At 43.1% G+C, this 22,564-nt stretch overlaps 1 protein-coding gene across 3 annotated transcripts in view; it reads left to right on the top strand.

Annotated features, from left to right (window-relative positions):
* KCNQ1 (potassium voltage-gated channel subfamily Q member 1) overlaps positions 1–22,112 on the top strand; it is a 283,258-nt gene extending 261,146 nt beyond the window's left edge. For all 3 annotated transcript variants that reach the window (XM_081903779.1, XM_081903781.1, XM_081903780.1), the window contains one exon: positions 16,313–22,112. In XM_081903779.1, coding sequence (XP_081759905.1) covers positions 16,313–16,510 — 198 coding nt within the window. In that variant the 3' untranslated portion in view covers positions 16,511–22,112. The remainder of the gene's footprint in view (positions 1–16,312) is intronic.
* The last annotated feature ends 452 nt before the right edge of the window (positions 22,113–22,564 follow it).

Here is a 22,564-nt window from a genome sequence, read left to right as displayed (position 1 = left end):
TTCTGCTCTGGTCAGACCTCACCTGTGTCCAGTTCTGGGCACCACAGTTCAAGAAGGACACTGACAAACTGGAACGTGTCCAGAGGAGGGCAACCAAAATGGTCAAAGGCCTGGAAACGATGCCTTATGAGGAACGGCTAAGGGAGCTGGGCATGTTTAGCCTGGAGAAGAGGAGGTTAAGGGGTGATATGATAGCCATGTTCAAATATATAAAAGGATGTCACATAGAGGAGGGAGAAAGGTTGTTTTCTGCTGCTCCAGAGAAGCGGACACGGAGCAATGGATCCAAACTACAAGAAAGAAGATTCCACCTAAACATTAGGAAGAACTTCCTGACAGTAAGAGCTGTTCGACAGTGGAATTTGCTGCCAAGGAGTGTGGTGGAGTCTCCTTCTTTGGAGGTCTTTAAGCAGAGGCTTGACAACCATATGTCAGGAGTGCTCTGATGGTGCTTCCTGCTTGGCAGGGGATTGGACTAGATGGCCCTTGTGGTCTCTTCCAACTCTATGATTCTATATGCAAGAAAGAATTTGGCCCTCCTTTCCAACCATCCTGAGCAGACCAAAAATACAATAATTATTTCACTTCTTGGTACAGTTAAACAAACTCAGGATGGCTGTCGTTGCCATCAATGACACAAGCTTGAGGGAAATGGGATTGTGTTTTGATATTTTACTTTGTTTTTAGTTCACAATTGAGTCAAGTCCCTCCCCTCCCCTCTTTCATTTCACTTTGTGACTGGCAGTGCTTTCGAAATGGTTAATTATAGCATGTAGACTGCTTGAAATGAGCTTAGAAATCTGAAAGGGAGGTTTCCTTCATTAACTGAGAAAGCAGCACACAGTCTATTTGATATGAAAAATAGTCCAAATTACAGTCGTATTCATGGCCTGCTGGAATGGTGGGGTTGTTTTGGAATTTTTTTGTGGTGTTTGCAGAGGACTCTTGCCAAGAAACCATTCTCTCAGGAAATGATAAATGGCAGTTTTGAGACTTGAGTGGCCTGCACTGTATGTCTTCGTAACTGCTGACTCAATCATGTATATTCCTGATGTCTGTCACATTCTGGAAATGGGGGATTTATGGTCCTGATTCACAAGCCCATTATTGTTCTGCAGTTTGGGGCTTTTATATGTCATCTCCAGAGTGTTTGTTTTAAATGCCTTGCAGACAAATTTTTAAAATGACTTCTTGAGTGAGTGTACCCTCCTTGTGAATTTAACTCTCATTTCCAAGAATGCTTTGCAGTTTCTTTACTGCAGATAAAGCCTATTCAGATAACCTTTTTCGCTCCTCTCTGTGTTCAGGGCTGGGTCCAGATATATGTAGGCCTCTTCCAGCAAGACATCTTCCCCTACACTGTGAATCCATGCTAGTCACTTCTCTGATCCTGTGTCTAGCTTCCTCTCCCTCTCTCCTACATGCCCAGGGGCTGAACTAAGAATTTTTGGAAGAGACATGGCTGCTGTGCATTCAGGTGATGAGCCCATCCTACAGTGACAGAGTGATTCTTTATGTTCTGTCCAACCAGGTTTGAGGACGAAAAGGGAATGGTGATGATAATGACCGAAGTACTAAAGTAGATTCCCAATTTAAACCTCAATCTTTGTGTAGCTTTCTCACTTTCAGAAACGAGAATTTGCTAAGCAACTCTTATATATGTAAGTTGAGGATAAACACATTTTCAGGAGTCCGGCACCCTTCAGAGATACTGTAGTCTAGAAAGGGACTGGTCTTTCTCGATACTGAATGTATTTCAATTAATTTTCTGTCTGTCAGTTTTTGGTGAGTTGGTGAGTTGACTGCCAGGTCAGATTTGTTTTGACGTATTTTATCCCCTTACCTGATCTCTATAGAATGCAATGCTTTTCAAAATGGCAACTAATACTTAGATTTTAGGCCCTTTAAATCAATCAGGATGTGAATAAACATTGCAGGAGATGTTGATTGAGCTCTAGAACTGGAAGTGTGGAGTTCTGTAGAGTCACAGCATTAACTAATGCTGACACGGGCTTTGAATAAAACAAGGCATTTCTCCCAACTAGTCCTCATTTTGCAGGACAACCTCCATCTGGCAGTTTGTAAAGTTATCCTACCTTTCCCCCTTCACTTTGTAAAGTCTTCACCGGGGCTTCCTGTGCTGTATAATTTTGAGCACAATTTTGAGGTTGAAAGGCAGTCAGTGAAGCACTTAAGGATGTTTGCATATTTGATGCATGAACAGTTCCATGGACACGCATGATGCCAGTGGGACAACTCACCTGCTGTGCTTGATCAAAGCCTTACTTAACGAAGCACTCCCTACAGCCTGTAAAGCTCATAGGGATAGTTCGTTGTTCAATCGAAAAGGCATCGCTCATAATAACTATACTTGCTTGAACTTCCACTTCATTTAAATTTCCCCTGCACAGTTTTAATGAGCGTTGCACCGTGGATATATTGCAGCCTATATGTGCCAAACTACTGGATCCCTTCTTGTCGTATTTCCATGCGCCATGTAGTTTGTAGGGGTTTTGTTTTTCTTTCTTGTTTCTGCAGAACTATGGTAGTAATAGAATACTGTCTGTTTCCTGCGGTGGCTGATTTAAAACTTTTGCCACAAATGGTGACCCCCCAAGTTAGCGGTAGGCATGATTAGTACAGGTGTTCACTATATGCACAAAAGCACTTGTAAGCTGTGGGTCTCTTGGCAGAGGTCAAGTTCATGTCATCTTCTACACATGGAAAGCTTCTTTGTCCAGCTCTGATATACAAGCCTGCTCCAATAATGAAATTAGCCATAGAATTGTAAATAGACTGCAGTTGGGGGAGAGGAAACCTTGTGTTGACCTCTTCTATTATGTAATCACCGCTGTGCACAGGAGTTGTGGGCTCTGCTTCTATTGGCAGCTGAAGTATTGTTAGCGGGAATTTAGCCTACAAATGATCCAAAACGTTCTGAGAAAGTAGACGAATTGTACTAGGAAATCCTAAAGCTAGCTGTAAAGCCTTCATGGTAAGAAGAAGAAAAATACCCCATGCTTTTCTTAAAAGCATCTTTTTTTAAAAAAAGCTAAGTGATGACACAGTTGAGAAGTGAACTCAAGTTCAAACCTCAGCCCATGTTTTCTCATATTGGTTACCTCATTCATATATCTTAATCATTCAAGGGCCCATGGGGAGATGAAGGCCAACTTGCCAACTCCGTACCTCTCAGGAGGTGCTCAGAGTTTTGCATGTCTATGACCCAAGTAAGAATAAGCCAATAGTTTGACACACAAAAATTGGTGGTAAAATCTTAGGCTTGGAAACAAATTCAATTTAAGGTGTAAAAGATTGATTGTTGCACTTTGTGTCTGAACATGCACATTTCTTTTGTGTTATTCACATTTCTGATTGAAAAATCCTCAGGTTTATGAGGTCCATACGCCCCTTTCCTCCTTTAATGTGACCGTAAGGAGGAGTTGATAAGTTCTTACTCGTGTCTTCCATTAACTGAAGTTTAGCATTACATCTAAAACCTAATCAGTGGTTAATTTTAACCATGGCTTGAAGCAAGATAGCTTTATCAACTATGTTTTGAAGTTGGCTTTTTTCATTAAACCATGGTTAAGACTACCTTCAGTTTGCTCATGTTCAGACATAATGCTAAAGTGATATTAAAGTTTAAAACTGAAGTGTAAACTTCCAATATTCTTGAAGGGGGAGAGGGGGGACAGGCAATATTTTATCCTTACGTCTGAATTTGCTACCACCTTCTTAGCCTAACTTTCTGATATAAATGTTGTTTTCCCAGCCCTGCCATCCACACTTAGGCATGGACATCTGGGGGAAGGAAACATAGACCTCCTGGAATCCTACTTACGCAGAATCTAAATCAGGCAAACTATGGCAAGTCATACTTTGAAGCCACAATTTGAACTATATTTACAAATCAAATTAGAAGCCATTCCAACCGCCAGTTCAGACATCATGGCTCACTATGGTTAGAGGAAATTCAGAAAGGGAGAAGGAGAATCATCATGTGAAAGAGAAGGGAGTGCCCAAGGCTACAACACATTACCCATCCTCCAAAACATTTGTAGATTTGTCTGAGCTGATAAATTGTCATGCACTGCTGGTTCCTGCTTACACAGTTATGAAGATTATTTTAAAGCCTGAAAATGATCCTCACTCCATAATAACTTCTGTGATTGTCCTGTATACAACTCCCATAACATTTTCCCATCCCAAAACAGTGGATAAGTATTGACATATATGGAAACATGTGGTATACTACTGAATAAGCTGCTTGTCAGCTATCATTTTGAAAACAAAAGGTTACATTTTCCAAAGAAAAAGTATGGTTGTTTCAGATTCCCTCCTTTAGCCACTATGAAGCCAGTTGAGCATTGTTGTTGTTTTCCCCCAGGAGGTGCATTTTCTAAACCAGCCTTGCCCAACCTAGTGCACTCCAGATGATGTGACTGCGGTTTCCACCATCTCTGACCATTGGCCATGATGGTGGTTGTAGTACCAACAACATCTGGAAGGGACCAGATTGGAGAAGACTTACAGATCCATGCAGTAGTGTTAGGGTCCCATCTGATATTTCCTTTAGGTGACAAGGGGGCTTCTGCAGAGTAACTTCCCATCATGCCGCTCAGTAATGTCAGAATTCTAAGGTGGTGTGAGAGGGCCCCCTGTCATGGCTCATTCCCTCACCAAAGTTGCCCTTTGAGGAACAGGAGCAGTGCTTGTGTGAGAAGAAGCAATGCGATTACCTCCTCCCACATGACCACAAACCTCCAGTCCAATCAAGTAGTAGCATATTTATTGATATTTGCATTTTATAGGCGGGAAATTGTAGGCGAGGGATGGAGACTTGCCTCTGAAATTCATTGCTGAATACTGAAGTATATTTTGGTCTCCCAGGCCCATGCTTCTAATATTTATTATTTATTTGCTCCTTACTACCCTGCCCTCTAGGGCAAGCCCTCACAAAGTAGCTTAAATTAAAACGCTAAAAGTAATGAAACCATGGAATTAAGAACTTGTAATAAAAACAGTAGCCAATAAAAGTTTGCGTGTGTGGTGTGTGTGTACATACATACATACATATAGGACCAGAGGAAGAGAGAGAGAGCACACAGAGAAATTCAATAAAAACCTCAGTAGAATTTTAAAGTCTTTAAGGCCCAGCTTGCCTAAAGGTCACAAAACAGAGTTTGGGATGTGGGGAGGGATTTCCTCAAGAGGGAGGGCCACCACTGAAAAATGTAACCCAGTGGACCACTCTGTCTCTCAAGTGAGGGAAAATGTGAATATTCATCTGAAATATTGCCTGCTCCAAAACAGCAGCAATGTCTCAAGGAAAGTTTGTAAGATAAAATCACAACATGAGACGAAGAGCCAGGGGCATGAAAAGACTGCACTGCTTTGATATTTCCTGTTCCTTTTTGCCATAAATTCATCTCTGATAATAAAGCACTGAAAATTGCTTTTGTGGAAGGGGACTGCAAACCATCCAGTCCAAATCTCTGCCCTCAGGCAAGAGCCATTAATCCACATCACAGATTAATGCCACTGCAAATGAACACCTATCGCCCATCAGAGTATGCAGAAACAAACTTGGTGACCTCTGGCACAAGTGCCTGCCCCATTCAAAGAACCTCATTTTGTAGGTTACAAGTTCAGCATGATCAGTGGGGCATGCTGCCACTGGGAGTAACCATGTTGTAGGCACCTCCCATATGATCTCCCCAGTCTATATAGATTCTTATTTTTTAGTGGCGTGGGATGCAGCCATTCACCAGCAGAAACTCCCCCATAAACCCACCAGCACAAAGGACCAGAAGTGGAATGTTAAGGATGAGCAAACCAGGTCTCAGTAAATGAATTGTGTAATGCCATTTTCCACTGAGAAGACTACGCCCCTAAAATCACATTTTCACTAACATTTCAAACAAAAACTTGCACTGCTGCTTGTAAAAGGGGGAATCGGGCCAATCTGAAGGTGTAAGAATCCTGTTTATATAAATAAATAAACAAATAAAGCCCGCAGAGTTAAACCTTCTTCATTCCTCTTTAAAAGCAACACTGTTGCCTGAGCGTAGTGAGATGTGAAATATAACATATGCAGTGCTGAACTGAACCGACGTGATACATGGCATGTTTGCTTAAAAAGACGGGAACAATCTCAAATCTGGTTTGAATTAAAAAATGTATGTGCGAGACACAGAGGGAAGGCGGGGTAGGGGGGAGCCATTGTCTTAGCCAGCATCTAATAAAATAACTGTTTGAGAAGAGAGGGAATGTCTGCCTTGTAACAGCATAACTGTTAAATGCATCAGATGAAAAAAATGTATTTATAGCACTAGAGACCTGTGAGCGTTTTATCTCATTCTTTTCAGTCCTTTTTTTAATAATAATAAAAAAAATCTTGGCATCTCCAGGACATACTATGATGAACCAGAACCAGAACAGCTACTCAACGGTGAAATTATCAGCAGGCACAGGCAGGGGGTTATTAGTCATAGCCTTAGTATCACACTGGAATGAGAGCCAAGGATTCAAGAAGCGTAGCAGTCCATTTTGGAAGGGAACCAAGGTGTGTGCGTGCACACACACACACGTGCTTACGCTGAGAGAGGCTTTTCAGAGGTTCTTTTATTCCTCCTAGAGTCACTTTGCTTTTTTGTTAACCCTAAGTATTCCAGTGCACCAAGTTCGTAACAAGAAACAAGAGTTGAAAAGATGTTGCAGCTGAATTGCAAAACCTCTCACAGCGATCAAAAACAAGTGGTGGTAGCTGTTTTATAAATCTGTAGTAAAAGTAGAAATACTTTAATTAGCAAGGAGTGAAGGAATAGGGAAGCATCCTCCACCATGCTGCTTCTCTCAGGAAATTCACATCAGTTTGCTGGAGTAGGGTTGCTTCCAGGCAACCTGCGTATTGAACATTCATCCTGCTTTGTTCGCAGGGAGGTTAGATGATGTTGCGTCAAAGCTAATGTTATATCCCACACTTTCTAGGCCTTTTTCCTGTCACTTTCCTGATTGCAAACAAAACCTGATATTTTGGGGAAGCAAGTTTGTTGTGCAATGCCTCCCAATCAGCTATAATTGTGCAACCTGAATTCGCCAGTATCTGATTGAATCCCACCCAAGAATAGCGAGCGTCTGGAAGCACCCTATGCTTTTGTGCCCCAAATGTCATTCTGTCTTCAGTGGAAGGAGCTCTGACACAAGACTTGTGGTCATAGGGAACTACTTAAGGAAACAATATGATCCTGGTTACATGTAAGGGACTGCGGGTTCCCAAGCAGTGACTTGACCATCTTTAGGAAGATGTGGTCCAGCTTCCTTTAGATGTGAATGGAGAACCTGGGACATCTTCTTTGATGTATGATGTTTCTTTGCCTCTCCTTAGGGCCACTTTATTTGTTTGTATGCATTGTTGTTTTTTAAGTGCGCATATGTATTAGGAAGTCATGCTCCTATAGAAAGTTGCCCAAAATGTAATGTGTCTCAGACAAGCCTTAGAACCGTCTTCCTATACCCTAACCAATGAATAAGGTGCATGGTAAATTATAAGTTACATTTTTCAAATATTTCGGCATTGGGGCAAATAGCATTGGAGCTCTTTACGCAATTGTGTCCTGGCTCTCCCAGTCAGAAGAGGAACTGGAACCCATGAGGCTTTTATTTTCAGACTAGAGTGGTACATAAGGCAGTCACAGGTTGCAAGAATCAGTGGTTACATGAGAGCTGAAAGGCATGGCTAATCACGAGCTAAGACATTGAACAAACAAACAACACACACCCTGCAACAGCCTTTGGAGGGATGGGGCAGGCACAGCAGTTAACATGGCAAGCAGCTGGAGTCCCACGACAAGACAAGCAAACGGGCAGCCCTTCGAGTGAGCTGGCTAGGTGAGGTCTGTGTGTGCTGGCATTTCCATGTCCTGGGTTATGGAGGCGAGGTGGGGGGGGGTTCAGATTTGCTCCCAGCTGCCTCCCCTGAGAGTGAGGTTCCTGTGTAAGAGGGGAATATGCTGGAGGTAGCTCCTCATCTGGAAACACTAGGAGGGGCATGTCTGGAAAGGAAGTAATCAAAGGCACCCCTGAAAGTTTGCCTGAGCCTCCTTTAAGGACAGATCTGTACCCCCTAACCTGCTGGGACCCTCTCCAAGGTATTCCACATTTAACTTCTCAAGCTCCTCACACTCCTCCTCAGGTTCGGACCATCCGTTCCACAAGACTCATGAGGGGCGGCTTTGCTCATGATTACAATAAACCTTCGGGGTTGGTTCGAGAGAGTTGATTTTTGAGACATGGCTGAATGGCAGTTGCTCGTCCTCTTGGGTTTCAAAGTACAGGCGACTCTCAACTTATGCAGGGGTTATGTTCCGGGGATAGTGCATAAAGCCCAAATTGTGTATAGTCAAAACACATTGGGTGCAATGGAGGGTAGGATTGCCCTGACACCCACCCCCTAGTTGCCCCATTTTATTTACAGTTGTACCTCAGAAGTCAAACAGAATCCGTTCCAGAAGTCCATTCGACTTCCAAAACATTCGAAAACCAAAGCATGGTTTTTGATTGGCTGCAGGAAGCTCCTGCAGCCAATCAGAAGCCGTGGAAGCCACATTGGACGTTCGGATTCCAAAAGAATGTTCGAAAACCAGAACACTCACTTCTGGTTTTCAATCATTTGGGAGCTAGAACGTTTGACTCCCAAGGCATTCGGGAGCCAAGATACGACTATTTATTTTTTAAATTGCCCAGGTCGCAAAGCTGAATGCAAACATGTTAAATGCACGTAAGTTTTGAGTTACCTATATTCTTGGAAAAGACAGGTACGCTTTTCCAATTAGCATCACATGGCAATGGTAATAAGGCACAATGCACAGTCCAAGCTACAGTCACCCACCCCACCAGGCACACAGGTGAGCAGGGGGCAACAGCAGCTGGGCTGTGAAGATCAGATGCAGTTCACAGGCTCATCAGACCTCTAAAGTGGGTTGAAATGGGTGCTTGCTTTCTATAGGTGCAGACGGTGGGTGAGTGGTGTAATGCCATAATGCCTTTATCCAAGTATGGATAGTAATCTGGAGGAGCAGATACATAACAGGTGTGTGAGAGAGAGAGTTCATGCATGTGTGCATTTTAGTGACATCTTGTATGAAATATTGACTGCTAAGAGCAGTATAAGAGGCACTTGTTCTAATGTTACTCTCATTGGCGTGCACTTAATTCATCTTCTAAGTATAAATGTTTCAGTTGAAAGCGCTAAAGAATAATCTCTTGCCTTTTTGCTGTCCTTCCCCCCTCCCCCTCCATTAAACTGGCTGCATCTAGAAACTGTACTCACCCCCCAAACCATAGATGTTGGACAGCGTGTTAGCCTGAGTATTCCCATATGTTTTCAGTAATGTTTGATTTATCTACAACAAGATTCAGCCACTAGTTGTAATTATTTGAGGACTCTCTGAAATGGGAGATTAATTCTCTAAGTGCCATGTTCCTTTGAGTACTTTGTACAGTCTTGTAATAACCACCAAGGTATGTCTCAAGAGTTTCAGCAGAAAGCGAAAATAGCAAGATTTCAGAATACTTCCTTTACTTGCTGCCTTTTATCTTCATCCGACTCCTTCCATAACTGTTCGAGCTGCTAACAGGATTTGTGGTCTCAAGAGTGAACATGGATGGGGTGGGTGGGGGTCTACCTCCACATTTTTGGGTCCAAACGACTTTGTATGAATAGAGAGCTTACACTTACCTTGCATGCTTGTATGTGTGAATCCAGAATCAGACAAGTGTAAGCCAGCTGCATTCTTGCTGCAACATAGGGACCCGGCAGTGACCTTGACTCCACTGGGAGTTGGGGAAATCAGATGAACGGCTTATGCATATTTCCTTTGAGGCAAAACAAAAAAATTTCCTTCCAGTAGAGTGTCCTGGGAGATTCCACAAGACAGAGAAACCAGTAGGAGAACACTTCAATCTCCCAGGACACTCTATACAAGATCTCAAAGTAGCTGTTCTACTACAAAGGAATTTCAGAAATAGACTGGAAAGAGAAGCTGCTGAATTGCAACTTATTACCAAACTTAAAACCATGGAGAGACCTGGTCTGAACAGAGACATTGGATTCTTATCTCATTATACATGACAAAGCCATTTTTCACCTTCTCACCCCTTGCTTTTTCCTGTAAGACCTATTGCAGTCGTTAAGAGTCATCAACAGGCTCATCACAGCTATCTGCCCATCACCCATTCCCACCACCCTTCTGAGTAATACCCCTCCCCACCTTCTCACTATATAGAAGGGTCTGGAAACTTCTGTTTCAGTGTATCTGAAGAAGTGTGCATGCACACGAAAGCTCATACCAAGAACTAACTTAGTTGGTCTTTAAGGTGCTACTGGAAGGAATTTTTTTTGTTTTGACTATGGCAGACCAACACGGCTACCTATCTGTAACTGATCCTTTGAGGCATGCCATATCAGGGAAGCCTGGGCACTTTCCATGCTCCCACTCAGACTATTGGCTTGTTTGTTATAATTAAAGGCTTTATTCCAGAATTCACTACAGGACACCAACATAGGTTGGGTTACAGGTTGCCAAGTCAGAAGGCACCGCATAAGATGTTTTCCCAACAACTGACACCCCTCCCGGGCTCTTCTTCTGAAGAGCAGTGTAGGAAGAGTCATTTGTGAAGGGTCATTTGTGAAGATGTGAGTCATCCCAAGCCTTGGAACAGACTCAACCAAGCAGATGGGCAGTCCTCTGAGTAGGAAGTGCCCAGTCTGTAGAGGCCGGTACAGTTGCCTCTACATACATCCCTGGAGATGGGAGCAGCAGGGACAATGGGGCCAGCTCACTGTCAGACTTATCCCTAACCACCTCCCCTGAGGGGGTGGGGTGCTTCACTAACAGGGAAGTTCTGGAGCCATGGCAGCTGGCTGGAACACAGCACTTGGACTACCTGATGACACAGGGGCAGGTCGCTCTCTTGGCAATCCACTCAGTCCCTCCTCCACACCCGAATCACCACCTCCCAATCCACTGGGCCCCTCTTCAGGATCTAATGCTTCTGACTTATCATCCTCCAGCAGTATCTGAGACAGCAGGCCAGATTATGGGGCCCAGGACAGACTGTGCAGCTGCAGGGGAGAACAGATGAGGCTCTCAGAAGGAACAGGTGACTGCTGGTACTGGTCTTCCACCACCACAGTTGCTATCTGAGATGGTTGCTTCATGTGCCCATTGGTAGGGCCTGACTATCCAACTCCCCTTCCATCAAGACAGAAGTCCATTTTAAATGATAAGTAATGTGGTGCAGAACCTACTACCATTCAGCTGCAACTGAACATAAGGCCCATTGGATTTGGAAAACAAAGGCTTCCTAATATGCTGATATCCATAGGTGTGCCTTATTTGCACTTTAGAAACTGTCAAATGTTCACTGTTAATCTGTTATCTCAGGGCAAAATTTGATTTGATGAGTAAAGGAGTTGTATTGATTTGCTGCAGGGAAGCACTCTTTTCAGTGGAGTCATTTTGGTTCAAAATTCTATGAGATGTCACTGAGCAGCTAAAAGAAAATAATGAGCATTGCAGATCCAAGTAATCTGATTGTGTAAAAGTTGCAGGCCCTTTTAATATGACACAAGCAGCTGCCAAAAACTGCTTGCTTTTGCATTTTACACAAAAGAAGCAGATCAGTTTGAATTATTTTTATATTTTATTGGTATGGTTTGCTGTTTTCACTAAAAAGCTCAGAGCTGTCCAGAGGAGTTGATATTACAGCAGAGTCAGCACTTTTTTCTGCCTGCCTTGCTTTTATTACACCCCTGGCTTCGTAGCTAATTTTCTAATCAAGTAAATGTGTTTGAAAGCCTGACTCCTAGGGAAGTGTAAGGTATGCTAAATGTAAGGTACACTAAATATAGTTCCAACTTGTTTAAAGAATATGGCATCGCTTCACTTTCTGTAGGTTTTTTTCCAGCACAGCATATTAACGCTCTCTTGGGCTTCGTATGAAGCAAGCGCCTATGTGCTTTGTTCATTGTGTAGCATTGTGAGAAAACCAAATGAATAAGAGGTGCCCAAACCCAAGTCTGCAGGAGCCTGTTGTGGCAAAACGATAAAGTCCTGCAGCATCTTGCACACTTACCTGTGAGGAAGCAGCACTGAGCATAGTGGGACTTTCTTCCAAGTAAGCCTGCATACTATAAATACTATCCCATAATATATTTGTTAATCTTCAAGGTGCCATGGGTTTGGGTGTTATGTATACAATGTTACCTCAGGTTAAGTACTTAATTCGTTCCGGAGGTCCGTACGTAACCTGAAACCGTTCTTAACCTGAAGCACCACTTTAGCTAATGGGGCCTCTTGCTGCTGCCGCTGTTCCGGAGCCCGATTTCTGTTCTCATCCTGAAGCAAAGTTCTTAACCTGAAGCACTATTTCTGGGTTAGCGGAGTATGTAACCTGAAGCATATGTAACCTGAGGTACCACTGTACTGTATAAGGAAGTCTGACTGCACATTACATATAGCCTTGTGAATTTTTTTATTAAAAAAACTAACTAACTAAAAACAGCTTCTGATGCAGCGAGTTGCAGGAGAGGAATGATAATGACAATATTTCTTGTGCATTTTGATACTGCTTCCTTCCCCCTTTTTTTGGCTCCCAGGCCCCTAAATAGTGAACTGCATATTTAAATACAGTAAAAACAATGAAGCGGTGCTTTAAATCTTCCATTTATCTCTATATATGCACATCTATGCATGCACAAACAGCAAAATGGCAGTCAGGATAAAAATAGTGTCCATTATCATAACAAGCGGGGAAGAGGGGAAATTCCCCACCACCAAAAGGAGGAAACCAAAGGAGGTTAAATAGCATATAGAAGGACTGCTGAACTCCATCCATTTTCCTGATCAGAATCCACCTATCAACTGTTTTGTGTCTTGCCAAGGAAATTATAGGTACCTGTATATATCCTGCATTGCCAGGGCAGGGGTTGGGGAAGCAGCCTGGGGGGAAATTTTGAGTTGAAGAATGTCTAGAAGGGAGAGTAAGATAGGGAATATTTTTTTATAAAAGAACAAGACAGAGAAAATGTACCCATTTGTTTATGTTATACACAGTTTGGCCCTCGGGGGTGGAGAATGACTAATTCATACATCCCTTGTTTTGTTTGGGAGTTTTGTTTGTTTGTTTTGTTAGAGTCGGACACGACTGGCACGTACGGGCAGGGGTACCTTTACCTTTTACTTTTTTGTTTTGTTTAATTGCAGTGCAATATGCAGGCACTAACATCAGCATATTATTAATTGAATTTATATACCGCCCTATACCCACAGGCAGTGGCGTAGCGTGGGGTGCAGGGGGGGCCAGCCACACCGGGCGCAACATCTGGGGGTTAGGGTTAGGGGGCGCAAATCCATGGGTTAGGGGGCGCAAATCCACGGGTTCGGGGGCGCAAATTACTTGCCTTGCCCCGGGTGCTGACAACCCACGCTACGCCACTGCCCGCAGGTTTCAGTAGGGATGTGCAGAATCTATCTTTTTGAGTGGGTCCTGTCATCCTAAAGGTGGTGCTCCTACAATCCAGTTAGAAGACTTTGGGGTGGGTGTTGGAAAGCAATTGTGGTTGGGGTAGAGTTTCCAATGGCAGATTAGGGGACCCAGTGAAAGCTTGTTTATCCTAGCCTAAAACTGCACTGCTTGCTTAGCAGGCACCGTTGCACAGGACCTCCTGTGGTACCCAAAAGCAGTTCATGGCTACTCTTATTTTTCCTGAAGTGCAAGTTGAATAGATTTCTCTTACAGTCATTTCAACTACGTTAACTGGCTTCCTTATTATAGGGCAAGCAAAATAATTTCTGTTCCATGGGGCTAGTATTTCTTACTGTACCATCTCACGGCTTAATCTGGGGTTAGGAGTTTGAGAACTGCAGCCTTTGTCTTGTATTGGGGGGGGGGCAGGGAAACCCAGCTGCAGTGCATCCACCAGCACCTCGTATTTTTGTGGTTTCTGTATCTGCTTCCCAGCAAGTGTCCAAATCATTTGACAAAAACAGTCTTCTCTTTTGGCCGAGAAATATTTGAGCCGTATTTGAAAGGATCCAGGTTTGTTGATGTTTTTCAGACTTATTATCTTTCGGTGTCCTGAACGATACTTGGACAATAACCAGACGTGAATAGATTGATTTCTCTGAAGCTGGAGTTTTAGCAGCTTCAGTACCTTTCATGGGCTTTGCTAGGGAGGCGGGGAGAGGTGCTGCTTTCTAAATTAAGGCTAGATTAGGGGTAACTTCTGCATAGACATAGTGCAGCATGAAACCTGTAATTTAGGTTGCTAGTCAGTAGTAGTAGTTGCTGTTATCATTATTAGGTGGCCTGCTATTTTTGAATTGAGCATGAACTGAACAACCTGCAACATTGACTTCAGCAACATTCTCATTGGGGTCTCGGTCTCTCTGTTACACACACACACACACCAAGACACAATGGGACATTTAACCCCTTCCTTTCCCTTGAGCAGCAAACAGAGGCTCTGAGAGTTCTCTGCCTGTGCACTTTAGCTGCTACTGTAACATAGCCTGTTGCTGTCTACACATGAGTGAGAGAGTTGGAGATAAATGAGAGGATTCCACCAAAAGCAGCTGGTACAGATCATGTTAGCGGAAAGTGTGCTTAAAAGCCTTTGGTCTGGCTTAAGTGGGAGAAAGCAGCAGAGGGGCATAATAAGTTGGTCCTTGGGGGCTATGCTTGAGCCCTTTTGCTACTAATTGCCAATACCTAATCTATGTAATTATTTCTGACATTTAAAAAACAAAAACTGTTGTACTTTGTCAAATCTGCAACAGTTTTTTAATGTCCAGGCATGGTGTCTCTCTCTCTCTCTCTCTCTCTCTCTCTCTCCCCCCCCCCGTGCCCCCACCCCCGGTCCCTTTAGGTTCCTATTATCACTAGAATTAAACAGAAACTAAATCCGGGCATGAGAACATTAGGTGCCCTTGTCACACTATATTGTCCGCAGCACCCATTTTGAGATAAAAGGAATCCTTTCCTATGTGAGTGGGCAAGGAATTAGCAGGGCTTTTATTCTGCCCTCCCCTCTCTAAAGTGCCAGCCAGCACAGCTAAAAGTGAAATAGAGGGGTAGAATATCTCATGCCAAGTAAATCCTGGTACAGATTATTCTCCCATGCTCTCTTATCCTTTAAGAACAAAGGAAGGCAACAGGAGCTAAACGTACTCTCCATACTGCTATTCAGTTTGTGAGGTTCCACAAATCCCTTGTTGCTGGGATCATGAAAAATTCAGTCTTCACAACAGACACTCCTTCGTCATTTCCCAATTAACAGCATTTGTTTTGATATTGTAGATCATAGCTGAAGAGGTCAGTCTCCTCCCTACCCACCCCTGCATGCCAACTTTTGTTCTGGCACTGCTGCTATTTGTTCCAGGCCTGTAGCTCCACATTTTAAAATGAATCCCACTGAAGCAGAAGGCTGCAGCAGCGGCAGCCGCAAATCTAACAGATCTGCTGTCATGTATAGCTCTGCCCGCCGTACATCACATTCTAAGTTTCGTTAGTTGAAGTACTTTCTATTCACTGTAAGTTTAATAAATAACAGGTTTTGCACCCGTTTCATTCCAAGTCATATTTTCCCTCTTCTTACGTCACAGGCATGTGTCCTGAAGAAAAGAGGGTTGGCTGTGCAGCTTGCAGCCTTCTCTCACACTGCAGCAAAGACCTTCCCACGGACTGTTGCCCGCATGCGCATTAGAAGAGTGCTCAGGTTGTTTGTTTATCAGGGCAATCTGGCACTGCAAACTTTTCAGTGGTGCTTTATTTCTTTGGAAGACACACGCACACAATGAGCTTTGTCTGAATGCCTAGGCAGCCACATCTGTGTAGTGTGGTGTTCATATGTGTCCCACAGCACTGCCAAAACAGTCAATGGGATTACATAAACAAGCGGCTTTTGTTTGCTACTCCTCAGTTTTGAAACTCCCTTTCTGTTGGGAGTTTCCCCAAAGACCAACTGTGAGCGTTTTTCGAGAAGTGACAACACATGCTAATTCAGATAGGGCTTTGATACTGAATTCTAAGCAGGGGTGCATTTTAGCAGATGGTTATATTAATATCATTTTTGCATATATGTAAGTCTTATGAGGGTGGCCAGTCTTTCTACCCAGAGGACCAAAAAAGTCTCAGCTCAACCGTGATATACATTTGTGCTAATTCTGATTTTTAAATCTCTGTCTTGAATCACAGCTTTTTTCACTCTAAGATTCTGAGTGGGTGTTTTGTTTGTCTTTTGTAGGTAGTTCAAATGGATCAGAAGCTGAACCTCATCACAGACCTGCTGCAGCACCTGGTTTCCATCCAGCAAGGAACCCAGGGCAGCAACAAATCATCTCACAGGCATGATGTTAACGCCGAGCTCTTCCTTTCCAGCAACACCCTACCTACCTATGAACAACTGACAGTTCCAAGGAGAATCCAGGATGACATCTCCTGATGTAACAAACAGCCCTTTTAATTGACACTGAATGTTTTGAATCTTGATGGGGGTTGGGGGGAAATTAAAGCTCATATAATCAGCCATACAAGAATTAAACAGGCCTATTGAACTAACATTACTAACCTCAGATGCATTCTTCCAAAGGCAATTATCTGGACAACCACAAAACCTTAAAACTCCACCCTGTATTGATTATCAATGTGGTACTTTCATAAGTCCTGTTTTTATTCCCTGTGTGAATAAACTCTCCTACTGTAATTTGTCGCTACACTGAAAGACCAAAAAAAGCTAACACAGGTAAAATGTCAATCGCTTTATGTGCTTTCTTTATTAAGCACTGTTGCTGCTGTAAGCAAGTTTCTGAAGTCCTGCACAAACACCCTTGAAATAGTTTGAAAACTCCACAGCAGCTATGCTTGGTGGGTGGCACCCTATGGCTCTTCAATAATGATGATACTTGAACATAGATGGTCATCTGTGTATTCTGTTTATGACTCTGCTGATAGCAATATCGTTTTACTAGTTAGATTTTAAAGGAAAATAAAGTATGTGGGTTGTATCATATAAACATACTACTGTTGTTCTAAATAATGGCAAAAGCATGCATTGAGTGATTTCCCGCCCATTTTCATTTTTAGCCTGTTACATAAGATAATGACTATAATTTTTTAACCAAACCCCCCCACCACCTTTTTCTTCAGGGATGAACTAGTGCTTTAAGCCTAGTACAGTCATGTGTGTAAAGAAAAGCAATGTCTATTTTATGAAGATACAGTGATTTCATGGGGATGCAGAAATATTGCATAGGAAAAATTGTTGTTGTTGAATCATACTTTGCTGCCAAAGAATTTATATGTAATATTTATCATAACCATCTGAGTGTGTTTGTCCTCAATGAGCTTTTGGAATTTTTTGCTTTTTATATTGATGTGGGTCTAGTCTGTTTCTCAATGTACTGTAACTAAGCACAGGTCTAGAGTAACTGGATCTTGTCGATAAAGGGCTTGAAATAGCAAGTTGGGGAAAATACTTAAAGCAGCTTTGGACGTTATGGAAATGCTCTACCAGCCAAGTTTGCAATCATTTCTATTTTAGCTGGTATGCTCCTCCATAATGCCCAAAAGGAAGGAGTGTGCACGCCCCGCAAATGCTAAGATGCACATACACTTCAGCCTCTTTGGCTGTAACAAAGAGGCACTGCTAGCTAGATATTGAAGTGCCTGGCAGTGCACCTCTATAATGCCTGAAACTTCTGTATGCACCAGAGAACAAGGAGGAGCAGGAGCCACTCATCCTTCTGCAAAACCTTCTTATTCAGGAAAAGAATATATGATCTGCATATGCAATAGATCAGTATCAGTATCACAGATACGATGTCTGTGCTGTCTCGCCTCATTGCAGACATAGCGCTTTTCAGTGGAGTTGGTTCACATATGTGGTGAGTCATCAGGTGCTGAGCAATCAAAAAATGTATGTGCAAAACTCAACCAGCCCCCCAAGGGAACTAGAGAAAGAAAGTGGGTTTGATGCAATTTGAAGACCGCCCCCTCCCCCAAGTATGTGAATTGACAGTGAATTCTACAAATTCGCTGTAGAAAACTTCTACAGCTACTTCTGCTTTAATGAGCACAATTGTAGGTTTGTACATTCTGCAGCAAGGAATGAAAAATTTCCCTGGCATAGAATTTCAATTCTATTTCTGTGGCCCTGAGTAAGGTACTTAAATATATGGTACAATATCAGGGTGATCAAGCCAAGCAAGCTGCAGCTGAAACCACAGGGATTCTGGGATATTCCTGATAATCTAGATAGAAAATGGAAGGCAAGCCCTGCTACTCATTCCACATAGTTGTGGTATTTTTTAGGGGAAGGACTGAGTATGAAAGAGCTCTCCTCCAACCTTAGCTATGATTCTGCTATGCTTTTGTGAGCGTAGCGTGCATGCCCACATCTCAAGAAAAAGATCAGCCAGAAAATCATGCAAGGGAAAGTTACTTGTCCTGGTCCATTGACAGTTTCTTAGTCTTCTGTTGATGACCTCCTGGGCCACTATCAGATTAAGTGATTGACCAACACCTTAGAGGACCTCTTTTGTATGGAGACCTGAGGGTGCTAAGTTTTTGGCTTTGGCACCCAAAGGTGCCCGGCATATCAACTAAAGTGAGGGACAGACTGCACACATGCCAGTGGTCTCAAAATCAAGCAGCGCAAAGGCTGTGGCATAACACCTGCCCTCACCAAACAGCATTCTTTCCATGGGTGCAGTAATGAAATGAATGAACACTTTGTTCTCTGAGAGCTGCCTTGCACATCATATTTTAGCAGATACACATTGGAGCTGGAGTTTATGTCCACCAAAAACAGTGCTTGAATGACTCCAGTATCTGTAGGGCAACCTGTGGCCCTCCAGATGCTGCTTGATTAGAATGGCTACCGCAGGTGTCGGCAACCTAAGGCCCATGGGCCAGAAGCGGCCCATGGAGGCCATTTAAGTGGCCCACAAGCCACCCCCCAAACCGAGCCACCCGCTTGGCGAGTCCCTGTGCGCTGCACTAAACCGGCACAGTGCAGCGCGGGGACTCTCTTCTGCGGCTCCAGAAATCATTTCTGCGCATGCCCAGACACCAGAAATCACGTCTGCACATGTCTGCGGCACCAGAAATCACGTCTGCACATGTCTGCGGCACCAGAAATCACTTCTGTGCATGCCCAGACACTGGAAATCGTGCTTTTCAGCGTCTGTGCATGCGCAGAAGTGATTTCCAGTACCACAGACATGCCAGACATGATTTCCAGCATCATGCTGCGCTGGCCCAGCCCATGGAGGATCTCCACGGGAGTGAACCAGCCCATGCCCAGTAAGCCTTGCCAACCCCTGGGCTACCGTCTCTGACCGTTGGCTGGCACGGATAAGTCCAGCAACATCTGGAAGACCACAGGTCTTTATGCTTTATGCCTACCTCTTTATGCTAAGAGTTACTGATACTTCAAATGTCACAGGTTTTCTTATATATGCAACAGCACTGTAGTCTATCAAGGAAATTCTATACCCAGCTATCCTACACAGCATCTAAGTAAATCCCTTGCACATGTTGTAGCAGCAAAACTCCAGTATACCTTCTGAGTCCTGCGAATGCTGCACTCCTAACAGAAATTATATGATATCATAAAAATCTGAACTGAATCCCATTGCCCACTTTCGATTAACGGGTGTTAGCTTAGACTTGAAAAACTAGCACTTTCTGTGAATTCACTTTGATGCTTCTGAAGTGACATTCTCCCTCTTTTTACACCTGCAGTAATTCTATAAGGAATTCAATTCTATAGTTTTATATCTTCTATCTATGCCTACAATATTTCTTTTGGCAATCTAAACTGACTGCATAATATAGACTATTTTTGACAAGAATGCACTGCTAAAATCCTAACTGGAAAACTTTTGTTGGTAGTCTAGGATTCATAAGGGATTGCTCTGGCAGGCATACCTTTTTGCACACGATAATTTTCTTATCTTCTTTCTTCTGTGGTGATTTGTAAGAATCAAGTAAATGTAACACCCTCACCAGTTCTGTTGCAAAAGCAGCAAACGTATCCTAAAATCAGGGAAATGAGTGCTTAAAATCATGGTAGTTTGTTAAAAAAGAAAACATTTTTCAACATATTGGTACAGTGGTGGTGATTACGATTTGATGGGTGCTTTTATATATGACTTCTTGCTTCGGTTCTATCTTCCATCTTTAAGTTAGGGTGATTTTGTTTTTAAAGACAAACCAACCAAGATTCATATCCCACCCCACCCCACGCTTCTTTCAGCTATTTGTAAAAGAACAAACTTGTAAAATAAAGTTATCCAAGTAAGTAGCTGCATTAGATCTTTAACTCTTCCGTTTCATATATTTTAATAGAATTGGATGCTGGAAATTCTGGGGCCAGAACAGGACATGATAGCTGCATAATACAGTTACACAGGGCTGGCTCTACCATTGGCAGAGTAGGATTGCCTCAGGCGGCAGATGCTAGGGGGCAGTGGCTGCAGCCCCTGGCTGTTCCTCCTGAGCCCTCTGACTGGATCCTTCTATCGGAGGACAGAGGTGTGCATGCTACATAGCCTACCCTGCATGCCTAAAATATCCTCCTTCCCTCAAGTGCGATGGAGGATGTTGTCCTCCCTATAGGCATCTGGTTGGCCACTGTATACACATAGCTTGGGTATGTACCCAATACATAAGTCTGATAACACTATGCACATAGTCAGAATGGCCACTGTGAGAACAGAATGCTAGACTAGCTGGGCAATTGGCTATGATCCAGAAAGCTTTTCTTATGTATTTAGTTCTTATGTTCTGTCCCCAGTTTTGAAGGAAGATTCAAGTGCCTGTCCATTTGAGTTTTGCACATAAAATGGTGTGGGGTGCAACTTTCCTTGGCCTTGGGGCAGGGGGGGTATGTTGATGGTCGGTCCTGCTGTTCTATTTGGCTAAGCTCTGGCATGATGGCTAAGCACTGCCTTCATGGTCAGAGGCAGCAGTTCTTCTGAAAACTAGGTGCTGGAAACTGCAGAAGAGGAGAGTGCTTATGTGCTCAGGTTTTGCTTATAGGTTTTCCGCTGATAACAGGATTCTGGACTAGATGCACTACTGGTGTGATCCAGCAGGCTCTTCTTGCATTCTTAGGTTCCCATTTATTGGTGGTGAGGAATCAAATGGTACATAGCAGTGAATACACAAAAAACAGAGCAAGGAAAATACAAATCTCCAAGCTTCACATTCATGAATTAACATGGGGCACAATCCATCCAGAAGTCCTACGATGTGCATGCCCCATTGAAATTAATGAGAGCAATGCAATAGAAGGGCATAACATGGAACCCCACTAGCAAGCCAGCAGGCCATCTAATTCAGCATCTTTTAGGTCTATCAGTGGCTTTATTAGCTTTATTTTCCATAATTTTATCTATTCCCCATGCACACCGGTAACCATTGCCACTGCTTGCGGCTCAAAAAAACCTTATATACCCATAGGAATGTGAAGTCACAACTCTGGGTTCCAAAGTCAGCCACAAAGCTACAGGCCATATCAAGAAGCCACCCACCCCATTACTGTGTTCTTGTGTATGTCGGTTTCATCACAGTGGGTCTTGCACTGAACAACTTCCTGCTGGATTGTGCCCCGTGCATCAAAGATGTCTGCCTTGCATTCTGCCACCTTTAACAGCGCCCAGATCCACTGCCTGAGGTAGCCCACTTCCTTCTGCCTCATAATTATGCCATCTGCATCCAAAATGTCTGTTTCATAGCTTGAACTTTCTAGGGTGTTGTTTTAAACATTTCATTCTTTTCCTCTGGACAGCAAAGCACATTCTTCTATATCTCATTAAATGGAATGTAGAATATATTTAAAATCACTCTTCCTTTTGTACAGCAGATGCATTTTAAAGGGTGTAGAAACTTTTTTGGAATATATAAGTGGGGGTTATTCTGGGGCATTATGTTTTATAAGAAATCAAGAGAGAACTGTTACGATTTTCAATCTGTTTTTAAATAATGTTCACTGTTGTAATTTGAGGCTGTTAATTTCCTAATAAAACACAGGACAGGAATTGTATGCTGTTTCATTTGGTCTGAAGTTCAATGGTTTGATATCTCACCAGGTTTGCAGACCAGGAACTTATCTTGGTGGGGGGAGAAATAAGATCATTTTCACCTTGTGTACAAAGATCTGCTCTTTATTACACAGTGTTAAGTGAAAGAGCAAATCCCTGCTAATATTCTGGGAGTGTTGCCTCCAAACTGACAGTTCTGTGGGTTGCAATCCATACCACAATCCACATGCCTAGAGTGGGAGATCCAAATCAGTACTGCTACTTGTGCCTTAACTGCTCAGATGCTGCCTGCTTGTGAAATAGGCTGGCTTTCACTTGACCTTCTGGACATTGGCAGAACCAAGGGGGGGCGGTTTGCATCTGTGTTGGACAGGGATCTGCATATGCAGGAAGGTCCTGCTATTGGGATTGAAAGGACAGAAAATTGTTGGCCATTTAATCCATTATTG

Source organism: Podarcis melisellensis (genome assembly GCF_964234715.1).
Source record: "Podarcis melisellensis genome assembly, chromosome: 1".
NCBI classification, from domain to species: Eukaryota; Metazoa; Chordata; class Lepidosauria; order Squamata; family Lacertidae; genus Podarcis; species Podarcis melisellensis.
The sequence above is the reverse complement of the archived record's forward strand: the minus strand, read 5'-3'. Positions and strand labels throughout refer to the sequence as shown.